Below are 13,143 nucleotides of genomic sequence, written 5' to 3'. Positions count from 1 at the left end.
AATTAATAATAATTACAAAAGAACGTAGAGAGTGTAATTAACTACCTGGCAAAAGAGGCTGTGATATACTTTATATTTAATCATCCAACGATGTTGTGATTACTCATTTTAGAATGACCTAAATTCATTTCAAGTATTGCCAATCTGTCGGTCCCCTGCAGCTAACAGCCGATAGCTTAAAGCAGGAGTATCTGGAGAGGCAGCCCTCATGTCTTTCTTATGCTATATTAGATGGTATAAAACGTATGGCAATATTCAGTTTCCTTTCTCCGTGCCCCACTTAGAGTGTAATGTGTGGCTTTGTCACATGCTGTCGAGAGCTGATCAGCTTTGGCTTCTCAATACACTTTATCCCTTTTGAAAGAGACCCAATTTCACATTTCAAAAGATTAGAAGGCAGAGAACAAAGCCTTCCTGGGGTGAGGAGAAGAAAATGGGGTTGAGAGTGCTCTTGGAAAACCTTTGCAGTTTTACACTGGTCTTACAGGGTTTACATGGTTTGCCCCAGGAAGCTTCCCCTTTCCATCTCCCTCAGAGAGAGCGGTCATATAGAATATTTACACAACGTCTGCAAAGGCAAAGCCCTTATTTAAACTTGCGCCTGTGGAGAGAGGACTTACCGGGATGTTAAACTTGGCAAATAGAAAATAGAAAACTTCCTATCTGGTTTCCGTAAATGGACCGTAACTAAAGCTCTTCATGTTAATCCAAAAATCATAAAAAGACATCATTTTATTATCTGTTTCCCTTTCTGTGGTTTAAGCTCGCTGTAGCAAATAATTAAGGTTGTGCGTCCTTTTTTTTTAATGGTTTTATTAACGCTTCCAGGCTTGGAGGTCAGATGGTTTGACTTGAACAAGCGCACATTAAAGTGTGTCTGGCCTTTGTGAGCTAAACAGAGAGGGGTGAGAAGCTATGCCAGAGACCCTTGCTGGCATGACCTTTACTGGGAGCGGGACAGACAGACATTCACTCTGACAAGTCAGGCCTGGTTTTCTTTTTCTTTTTAACTTGTTCCTCAGGTTTTCTGACAGACTTGGTCAGTGTCCCACTTTAAAAACAGCAGTGGTGTGAGATCACACTTGTTTTTTCCCCGGCACACACGTTCTCCCTCTCTGTGTCTCTGTCTAGCCCTCTTGTTGCATATCTGTGCACCTTTGCCTCTCTCCATCTTTTCATCTCTGTCACTTGTTTGCAGAATCCAGAGTATGAAACACACAAGCTCTCATGTAATACTGTAGCTCAGATATGTCCATGTTTAGCCTTATTCCCAAAAGATGTGACTAGTCGTCCTATAATAAAGCTTAAGATGAAGAGCCGAGAAGAAATTATCGGTATAAAAAATCCTTTTTGCTACTTTTATACTGTCTCACCCCAAACTCACCTCTGTCTGCCAGGCCTATGGCACAACCGTGTCATTAAAAAAGCATGATTATAATCTAGAATGCAAAGTAATTAGTGGCCAACCATATCCTCTGATCAGCACAACCATAAAGTAGCAGGTAATAAAAAGTTGATGACACATATGTGAAAGAGTTCCTGTATTTCTTGGTTGTTCACTGGCAATGATGGGAAGTGCTGGAATTCGAAGAGACTGGGATTACTGAATTAAATCATAAAACCTGTTCTTTAAATGTAGTAACTAGACTTAATAACATTGTTTAAATATGCTGTGTATTACCATGTTTGAGTCTAAAACGTACCTTTGATTTAATACATGACTCTTTTGTTTCTGTATTTGAAGCAGGTTTGTGTGAATTGTGAGACAATTGCTTTTGTCTTCTTGAAGCAAAGCTGCTGAATGTCAACATAGTGTGAGCAGCCTGTCTATCATTTCAGGTTTGCCTGACCTGGTTCCTGATGCCAACTATGTCCAGGCTTCCACATATATCCAGAGAGCCCACATGTATTCTCTCCGCTGCGCTGCTGAAGAAAAATGTCTTTCAAGGTAAACCCAATTGTGGATGTCCTTTACTGGCCTGTCTTTATTTATTTATATATTTTCAGTGGGTTCATTCTAATGTCCCAATATCACAAATGTTTTATTCCCCGATGGGTTCTGTTTTCACGTTGCTGTTCCTATGTTAGTGACGAATGTTCTCATTGTAATGTCTCAGTGGTTCGCACACTTCAAAGACATTCAATTGAGGTATATTAGAGCCAATACAGTACTCCCTCTCTCAATGTAGCCCTTTAATGTCCTGTCCAGCTCTAACCCTGCTTTGGATCATGCATTAACAGAACATTCTTTATAATCTGCTTCACCTTTGGGAAGTATTAACCAGCGAGTGAACCGTCCACATTTCTTACGTAGCCTTCAGGATTATACCGGTTCTGTGAAATAATGAAAAAAGTTTACCAACTGCACAACATACAGTAAGTGAATCGAATCCTGTTCACCTTCGGGGATACAGACCGTTGTTAATTTCATTTCTCAGTGTTGGTGTATAGCATCCTCTGAGCCCTGGACCTGGGCCCTTTCACTGCCTCTGCACTAAAGACACTATTGAAATGATTGAAGTGTGCTGTCCCCACGGCTGCTCTATTTGCCCTCTTCCCATCACAAGTACAGCCATCCCTCAAAGCCCTTTCATATCCTGTCTGAGTTTGCAGCAATCACCGACAGATGGGCTGTTGTAATTTGCCATACACTCCAATGTCAACAACAGCCACAAGATGAATGGCTTAGATCTTCGGTGGTATTGTGAACTCGAGCTTGCTCCCCCTTTTTCACAAATAAAATCGAATCGTGCAACAGAATGTTCCCTATCGTCGTGTTGAAACTGTGTATTTGGAGAGATGGTTGTAATCTGTACAGTGGAATGCATTATTTAGTAGATATGCTTCTGCCTCCAAGCCTGTCCACTACAAACCTTATTTTCTTTCCTTGTCTTAGTTATGAGAAACAGACATGCCGACATTCTTCATGAATCCACTTGTGCAGTTTCCCCTCACTGTTTTTTGTCTTGATGTGTGTGTCTGCCATTCAGCTCCGCCTATGGGCCTGAGACCACTGACTATGATGTAAGGGTCCTGCTGCGATTCCCACAGAGGGTGAAGAACAAGGGGACTGCCGACTTCATGCCTAACAGGCCACATCATACCTGGGAGTGGCATAGCTGTCATCAGTAAGTACTTAATACAAAACAGATTTCCCCCAATCACAGAATTAAGGTTTACTGCCGACAATACTAGCTGCTGCGGTATCCAGATAGTTGGCAAGCATCTTTATGTCAATGGGATTACTGTAAATATATATATATATATATGTATGTAACTAATGTATGTCAAGTCAAGTAAGTTTTATTTATACAGCCAACTATCACACATTACAAATGTGCCTCAAGGGGCTTTACAATCTGTACAGCACGTACAGAACTCTGTTCTTAGAAGCTCGATTCGGATAACGAAAAACTGAAAAGAAAACTGCAATGAGGAGGAATCCCTCTCGGACAGACATGCATTAGATGTTGTGTGTACAGAATAGACCAACAGGGCACTGAGTTCATGTTCAGTCAGTTGGTCTGGCACATGTCAATGTCATTCGACCAAAGAAAAATGCAGATTAGGCGTCATAGTGCGCCATAAGATCCACATTGTGCCCTCTAAGGTCTTAATGCAAGTAAAGACTGGCCGAGAAAGTACACGTACTTGCTTATATATATATGTTTCTGTTTCCTGTCTAAGAGGAGAGGGGGGTCAAACCTATGGAGTCCATTAGAGAGCCAACCCTGTGTGGAATAAAACAACAGGACAAAATACACATTAGATGAAGAACTATTGGTATGTAACCATGTGGGTTTGATCAAATTTAGCAAGCTAATTTCTCATTGTGTCTTTCTCAGTGGACAGATTTGAGTTGATTTAGCAAGCTAGTCGTGGCTCTGGGGGCCTGCCGATGATGTGATTTTGGGGGTATCAGTCAGTGTTTTATGACATTATACTCCATAGACTGGCTTTTATCTCAATTTCAGCAAGTCCGCCCACTGACGCTAGTGCCAGTCTCTGCTGTACTATCCTCATCTTAGAGGAATGTTGACTGGCCGTTCGGAGATTGGCAGTGTTTTCGCTGTTTGACATCAGTCTGCATTTACACAGTGGTTCCCAGGAGGCAGAAAGCCAAGACAATCATTCGACTGGCTGTGTGATCGGAATGACAAATCAATCCATTTTTCCTGTCAATCTGTGGCATCAGATCACACAGCTGCTAAAGTATGATGGCATGGATATGGGTTACTGTGACAGAGTGTTTGTTAACAAAGAACTCTCTTTAGGGGAAGAAAATATGTAGCCCAGATTCTCACAATAAACTTTCCTGCCCTACATTTCTATAAGCATTGAATAAGCTGTGTAGTTGACAGTCTTGCTTTTCATTACATTCACCCCTATCTTTCTCACGGGAGTATTAGAAGAAGGGAACAGCATCCTCCTCATGGTGCCGTGAACATGTTGCTGTATGTTTTTGCACAAATGAGGACACATCCATGTAGAACTCGTTATAAGTATGTCAATCAGTGAAACATGTGAAAGTCATTCAAATCCTAAAACAAAATCTTATTAATTTTCTTTTTTTTTGGATTTGTGCACAAGTTAATTACACAGTTCTTCAACTTAAGCTTTGTTTGTCCCTTTACGGCACAATTGTAATAAAGCGTGTGACCTTTGTGGTCGGAGCTCATGGCAGCTATTTGTGCAGGTGCTTGGACGTTTGTCTTCATATCCTGCTTGTGGAAGTCAAATGTGAGGCCACTGCTAAATAGTTCTCCAAGAACCTTCTTTAGTTCTCTGTGTTTTATAACCCAAGCTGTGAGAAAGCCTTTAAAGTCTTGTTTGTTGCAACACTGGTGGAAAATGACTCATGACTTTGAAGAAGGATTGGAATATTTTGTATATTACGTTTACAAATTATTCTTGTTAAATCTGCATTCTCTATAGTTGACATAGTCGGTGAGGGGATCCAGAAATCTGAGGAGGCACGGGAACCTTCCAGGCACCTCGTAATCCAGCACCTCCCACTCTGTCTTTCTGCTTCCCCACACACATGCACACACATATACTGTTGATATCATCTCAAGCCACTGAAATGAAAGTGTTTCGGGAATACGAACAAAGACTGTGATTCAGCCTTCCCGCCCTGGTGTATACACATGTGTTAATATATACACTCACACATATATTGCACACGGGTCCCCCACATAAAATAAGCCTGTAAACACACTCGGTCATGTACATTTGCATGTTAGCAGAGACAGAAGAGTAATGTAAGAGTCTCAATACAGATGTTGTTCAGCCGCAGATAACAACTGACAGGTTTCTACCTGAGAGCAGCTTATAACTGGCCTCTCCTATGGAAAGAATGAGTCCTTCAATGGTCACTTGCTCCATTAGTGGAAAGTACCCGCGTTTCAATCTTTAATGACTGTTCCAGTAAAAGCTGTTGCTTTGTTGAAACACGGGCCATGAAGTAAGTTGAAAGGGTAATATTTATACAGTCTGAGTTTGTCCAGTGCTTACCTCACCTGCTACAACAACTAAAGGCAACACCACTTAAATATACCGTGTGTAGCCATTTATTAAAGTTTAATGGAAATACATCCAATAACTGCTAGAAGGTGCATTCAAATCCTGTCATTTCAAAATGTCATTCGGGTGCCCCCTTTAGCAGCATTGTCATGTTGATGTAGGCTGTTGTTTCTGTACGAAAACATGTATACCTCGCCACCTCTCAAGTGTGGGGGTATGTATTTAGCAAATCTGTGTGTGATTTCATCATTTGGTAACCTGAAATTAAAGCCCTTTTGTTGCACATAAGAGAAATAGTTTTTCTTTCAATAAAGGGCAGCACGATGTGAAACCAACACGTTCACATGTTCCTACATGTCTCGTAGTATTCAGGTCCCGTATTCCTTATATTAACTGGAAATGTACTTTTTGTTGTAGTTATTTTGTCAGAACGTGTCCACGTATCCCAAATGATGAAAGTTGGCAGTTGATGATACGCCTTGTTCCTCCCACTGCGATACTGTGGTTTGAACAAGTTGTTGCTAATTACAATGACTCCCAGATAATTGGGTGCACTTCATAAGGCTTATCATCAACGTGTTAATGTGTTGATCCAACGCTGTTTATTTCCGTGGGCCGTGCTGTAGTTTGTGGTGGTCTTGAATTGTATTACTATAGTTGACATATAATCACATGTGCTTTAGTATTTTGTCAGTATCGGTTGAACATAATCTAAAACTGTGTGTGCCACCATACAATGCAATGCAATAAGACAATCCCCACGTTCTCCTTAATGACCACAGAGTACACAGTTAGATAAGCTCTCTGAGCTTCATTAAGGTAACCTTCATTTCTAAGCGGCTGCATTAGATTGCAATAGATTTAGCGCCCTGTACATAGAATACTGTACACACCGTAGGAACTGTGCCATCTTAGTTATAAAGACCTGAAAGCTTGCTGCTAGGATACTGTATTTGTTGTGCTTGTGACAAATGATGTCATGTATGGAAACCTGACGGCCATGCTTCATGTTCAGCAGTGCTTCACGGCCTCTCCAACACAAACAGCATACCTGCTAGCTTGCATTTGATTTCCCTTGCTTCCTATGAGCTATATAAAAGACTATTTTGTGGGGTATGTTCTGCCATAGTATGTTGACATCTGACAAGTTAACAGAGAAACATTGTGACAAGGAATTTATATATATTCTTATATTGTTGTGACAAAATTCAGCCGGCTCGTAAAAAAGTGAATAGCACCCTGGGTCACTTTGATATTTGGGAGAGGTCCAAGCCTTGCAGATGATTTTAAATGGACCAGCTCTTTGACAGAGTCGCTGTAGTTCATATTATGGTTCAGTTGAGATGATCAGTGGCCATGTGCATCCAGGCTTTCCTAAGCTGCTAAAGCTGTTCAAACAAACACACACCGCAAACAGAACACAAATACACACACGCTGTGATAAACACACAAAAACGCACGTACACATGAAAATAGCCACAACTGCACACACACACACACACACACACACACACCCGTGAATGCACACACACACACAAACACCTCTGATCTAGCCGACTGATACAAGCTAATTAACAACATTCATACATCATCAGGGTGTTAATGTCGTGCTTCAGCAATACTTTATTGTTGCCATTAATTAGTGTCCTTTGATACTTTATGATGTGTTCAGTCAAGGTGCAACATCACTTGTTAGCAGCGAAGGTCAACCGGTCTATTAATTCACTGTGTGTCTTAAAAGTCACACTTTAACTTGGATAAGCTCAATTTAGGCAAAATGGCAGCGTAATTAACAAAGTTAATAAACTGACAATCCTTTCTGCTCAGATACTGTTTGTTATGCACACAGTGCACAACAGACGAACTCTTCACTGAGATGTTTGGTTCACTACATCACAGTGCTTCTCTTGTTCCGACAGGCACTACCACAGCATGGACGAGTTCAGCCACTACGATCTACTGGAGGTCAGCACAGGCCGTAAAGTGGCCGAGGGACACAAGGCCAGTTTCTGTCTGGAGGACACCACCTGCGACTTTGGTCACCTGAAGCGCTATGCCTGCACCACCCAAACTCAGGTAACATGAAGTTATGTTATTTTCACCCTCATTTGGTGGCCTCCTGCAGTACTCCTTTCTCCACATGCTTTATCAACCACAAGGCCGTTATCCATCTACTGTAGTGATGCTGTTATACAGTAGTGCAACTGACTCAGCTGTCACTAACAAGTCATTTCATTACTGATTCATCTGCTAATTAGATGAATTGATTAAGCATTTGGTCTTTAAGTCTCTATAAGTCCAAGGTGATGTCTTTAAATGTCTTGTTTTGTCAGTTCAAAGCCCAAAGATCTTCACTTTAATATGATATAAAACAGAAAAAAGCAGGAAAGTGTTGAAAACTGCATTTTCTTCCATTTTTGCATGAAAAATTAATTAATATTTAATCAATTATACTTTTATTTTTATTATGATGCTAATTATTATTAATAATTTATGTATATATATATATATATATGTACATACATTTAGTATATAATTTGTATATATATAAATATATTTGTTGGTTGTTACATTAACAGCTGTCTTTGCTGATGCAACATATTATATTAACTTTATAAGCAGTTTTCCTCATGAGCGTCTTTCCTCTCCTCTGTCTTCAGGGTCTGAGTCCAGGCTGCTACGATACATACAATGCTGATATTGACTGCCAGTGGATCGATATCACGGACATCCAGCCTGGAAACTACATACTAAAGGTAGGAGTCAAGTTTATGGAGAGCACAAGGTCACATTTCATAGAAGACAGTGAGGGTCTGGGCCATCGAAACAAATTGATCTGGGTTATAAGAGAGTTATAAAGTTACTGAAGTGTTCAGGTTCCTGGATATCTGGCGTGCAAACACTTCACTTCTATCTTATTGTCTATTAGTCATGCATATTTTATTTGGTCAGTATGGCTGCGATATCTGCACAGGAAAGATCTATACATGATTGTGTTCACGTGTCATGTCTCACACGTTTGTTTTGAAGCATTGGGCTGAGTGTATGGTTGTAATGGGCCTTCTGCTCCTCGTCTCTCAGCTCCAGGTGAATCCCAAGTTCTTGGTGCTGGAATCCGACTTCACCAACAACGTGGTCAGGTGTAATATACACTACACGGGACGGTTTGTTACAACAACCAACTGCAAGCTAGCCCAGTAAGTAGGAGAGCATGAACAAACTGTTATCACGCAGCTAGTAACTGGTTAATAATCATTTCCTGGGAGAACGTTACATTTATTTGCAATGTCCTCGTAATCCGCTGCTTGTTTGTTCGAGTCAAATCTGGGCAATTTTGCGATATTGTGCTTTTGTAGAATGGGAACTGAAAGGCGAAGCGTAAATCAAGCTTTGTGTCATGTTTTCCACCACTGAGTTGCACTGAACCACATGCCTGGGGGGGGGCAGCTAAATGCAGTTTTATGAAGAGCCTCACAGTGTTTTGAATTACTTAGTGGACTTAATAGATTCCTGGCTGAAATATTTGATGATTTAATGAATTATGTTCTCACTTTCCAGTTAAGATTAATAGCCTCTGAAACTTTCATATTCTCCCTCAAAGGGAGACGTGGGGGTGTTGAACTTTTGAATAGCGCTATTAGGAAGTGTATCATCGCACTCAGAATCACTATCACATCCTCTTGAAAAGACTCCATACAGAGAGGGGATATGCACGAGGAGAGCGTCGTTAGGTTCAAGTGCTCCAGTCGCTCTCCCTCACTTTCACCGGTACAGTGAAACTCACACTTAAAAATATGTTTGCCAAAGCATTTCCGGAGTTAATGAAAGTTGAATATAAGAGTTAGCTACCGAATTAGATTAGCAGATGGCATGAGCTATATTTCCATCATTAAAGTCAGATACAGCTTCTATAATTGAGAATAAATCCACTTACATCATGTTAATGTGATGTCATTATGTCCACACTAAGATGGTTTAACAGACAAGTTCTGGCCAATGTGGTACGAGATGTTAAAAATCTGTCAAATTAATAACAAGTTATCATCTTTGCATGTAAATTGAATGAAATGTATTTATTTTAAACAAGAAAGCACACACCTTGATAACAGTATAGAGTTACATCTGTCCCTTTAAACTGCATTATGTGTGGTGCAAACATGTGAAGATTGACAGGCATTGTAATAGTATGTAAGGAGGGGCGGGGCTTAGCCAACCACAATTACATTATAAGAGAAAACGTTTTTATATGATCGTGGCATTACAGTGTGAATGAAATGCTTTAGAAATTGAAAACAAAAACTAAAAAGTATTTCAATGGACAGTTGATAAAGAGATCATTATGCACAATATATTCTGTTGCATTGAAATTCTCCACAGTGTTACAGTTCCCTCTAACAAAAGTATTATGCGTTGTCTCTTTCATCTACAGGTCTTGATCAGGCACTGGAAGCTGCCACGCTCCACTGGACCTGATAGCTATTCCATTGAAATGTGAATGGAATCCATTTGTTGTTGGTTCATTGTTGATGTTTGTTTGTCTCTTACTATTTTGTGCTGTCTCGGTATCCTGAGCCCAAAGCAAACAAGGGTTCTACTGGCACTGAAAAGAATGTGGGGGTTTAAGGTAGACACACACACACACGCACACACACACAGACACACACACACACACACCATTGCATAATGCATAGTGCACGTTGATATCCCAATAATGAACAACAACCTGCGATCTATGTTATAATATTGTCCTCCCAACTACATTTCTCATGTTTGCAACTCTACCAGTCTGCTTTGGTTAATGCTCGGACACGTCATTGACTTTGAAGAGATGTGTTTACTGTATCTGCGCACAAACATCGATGCACCCCCCCCCCTCCCCCCAGCAGACTCTGTTTGAATTATAAATAAAGCGTGAAACAGTTCCGGTGCATGAAATCTGTGGCTCCAGACAAGTCAGGGTTCAGCTGCGATCCACCAAATAAAATTACGGGACAAAGTCTTCCCAGGTGCATTCATCCATGCCGTGTGGGGGCAGTCAGAGATGCCCAGTGACTCAGAAGAACTATAATGTGTTAGGTTTTCCCTTTCTCTTCACTGCCTCGGTGGGTCAGGCTGGGATCCTGTGATTCTCCGGGCACATCCTGTTTAATGTTGTGTTAACAGCACGAGGAAGACAGCAGGTCATATTTGCATTTGTCAACTCCTTCAAACTATAAGTCAACATAAAAACAGGCTGTCGGTACTCGCCGCTGCACTCCTCTACATCCTTGCATATTCGTGTCGTGTCCCCATTTGTCCTTTTCTTATTTCAGTACAACAGGAACAGGAAACTCATCTGGTGAAAAAAACACAGACTCCCAGTATGTGAGCTGACTATTTACACTGTCATGGGGGTCTCTTCTTCTTCCTCTTCTTCTTCCTCCTCTTCTTCAACTACCAGAACTGGCCAGATGGCAAATAGGTCATTTAGGTTGTAGCTGATTGTTTATCCAGTTTGACCCGTTACTGTAATATGTGAAATTCAATCAACTTATATATTTCTTTCTTGATAATCTGAATTATTCAAATAGTTGTTGGAAAAAGAAAACACTACTGCTACATACTTATTATTCTAATGCAGAGCGTGAGAAAGCCGTCTCTACCTACCTCTCCTATTGAGTGAGCTGTGTCTTATTAAGTGTTTGCAATGGTTCACTGTGGCCTCCTACCACTGTGTTGCAGCTAAAGGCCCTGTCACACGGTGCCGTATGGCAGTAACGTACGCTGGCGCATATGAAAATGAGCATATGCAACGTGTATATATACAGAGCCTATCGATAGCGTAACGTATCAGAGCGAATGGTCAACATATTCGTGCGAAACGTCAATTTCATATGCGCCAGCGTACGTTTCTGTGTGACAGGGCCTTAAAATCTGCACATATGTTGAGGATATCAAAGATCTCACCATGTGGGATGCAAACAATGACTTAGTGATATTCTAAAAAGGCTTAAAGTTAGAATCCCTAAAGTTTTCCGTCCTGCTTGGTTTATCCTACATCACACACTCATTGAGCAGCTGTGCGGGCAACGGGTGTGTGTGTGTGTGTGTTTACAGTGGAACCAAACAAACTCAAGTTTTAATAAAGTCAGTCAATAATTGACCTTTCTCCATCGTGCCATGAGCAACTGTGATGTGATTTCATCGTACACTCAGGGCGAGTGGTTGTCCACACAACAACACGGTAACACAGTAACTGGAGTGTTTTATCTGAGTGAGAAGTTATAGCAACTTTTCCTCAACAGCCTTCTTGTTCTATTAATCCCTGCAACATTTAAAACGTGTTGCCGTCTTGTTTAGCAGACATATTTTTTGTTAGACGATCGTAGTGTGGTGGCTTGTACCAGCAGCAGTACAAACATATTTGCTTTGCATTAATACAACATTAATGTGTCGTAAAGAGAGCGAACAGTAAACCGTGAAGATGATATCAATGGGATACAATTACAAACCGTAACGCTGGATTACATGCATCGTCTCCTCGTGTGTGTGAAGACCCAAACTACTACATAGAGAAGAGATTACTTAATACAATCTAAAGGCTATTGCAGAACAAATACCGACCATAAATAGTATTAATGAATGGGGTTTAATTACGTGAAAATCTTAAGGATTACAACTTTAATATCCATAAAGCTGATTACTAACATGTATTATGTACAAACAATTGCAAAGCACCAAAGTTAGTTTGCTGCTGTTTGTAACAAACGTTATTACTTTAATGCATGTTTTTTAAAACAGAGGGCTTTAAATTCAATATGCACAGTCTTAAGTATGCACAGTATGTTCGTTCTTTAATTTGATCACACTGTACGCTCACTGACGAGCAACATGTGAATCTGACATTCGTTACACGGCAGCACAAGAACAGAGGCGACAGTTAAACCGCGTTTTTGACATGTGGTGATGATATTTGTGTTTTTCTACTGAACACCTGTCAAAAATGTCATATACAATAAACACATTTACACATCTGCTGTCCACACTGAATGTAATATGAATGATATGCATCGCTCTTACAGCAGTGGATGCCTGCATGAGGTTTACACAGAATATGTGTCAGTAGATTCTCAGGAAATGCCGTGTGACAGGTGTGACAAGTTGCTGAAATCATCCCTTTCATAAGAGATTATGTGTAATATGTTTAATTCATTAAGGCATTTCCCTGGGTACTGTATAGCCATTTGTCATGCATGATTCAGGCAGGGGTGCAAATCTGACTGTTATGAATACAGAAACATACACACTGCATATAAGACGCCTGCAAACAGCAAACAATGAATGCAACTACTGCGGCACGAGAGCCGTGCATTAAGGAGTCAGTCACACTAGTGTTTACGTTGTGGTGGATTTTTCCGCAATCTGACATGTCGAGATGTGCGGAGACGTCCTTAAAAATAATCTTCTTGGGTCACACAGTCACCACATGGCCAAATATACATTAATTTCTTCAAGATGACTTGTTGTCAATTCATATCTGACGGCAAACTAATCCCATTATGCACGAAGGGTCACTACATGTAAGAGAGGAGCTTATAATGTTATCAAATCTAAATATAGAACTGCACTAAAACTTCTATT

General features: G+C 40.6%; 1 protein-coding gene across 2 annotated transcripts in view; it reads left to right on the top strand.

Annotated features, from left to right (window-relative positions):
• Positions 1-12,520, top strand: part of loxl1 (lysyl oxidase-like 1) — a 203,218-nt gene extending 190,698 nt beyond the window's left edge. For both annotated transcript variants that reach the window (XM_029458194.1, XM_029458186.1), the window contains 6 exons: positions 1,840-1,948; positions 2,991-3,128; positions 7,443-7,599; positions 8,184-8,279; positions 8,605-8,720; positions 9,953-12,520. In XM_029458194.1, coding sequence (XP_029314054.1) covers positions 1,840-1,948; positions 2,991-3,128; positions 7,443-7,599; positions 8,184-8,279; positions 8,605-8,720; positions 9,953-9,959 — 623 coding nt within the window. In that variant the 3' untranslated portion in view covers positions 9,960-12,520. The remainder of the gene's footprint in view (positions 1-1,839; positions 1,949-2,990; positions 3,129-7,442; positions 7,600-8,183; positions 8,280-8,604; positions 8,721-9,952) is intronic.
• Positions 12,521-13,143: the final 623 nt, after the last annotated feature.

Source organism: Cottoperca gobio, chromosome 3 (assembly GCF_900634415.1).
Source record: "Cottoperca gobio chromosome 3, fCotGob3.1, whole genome shotgun sequence".
Lineage (NCBI taxonomy): Eukaryota > Metazoa > Chordata > Actinopteri > Perciformes > Bovichtidae > Cottoperca > Cottoperca gobio.
This window is presented reverse-complemented; position numbering and strand designations above follow the sequence as displayed.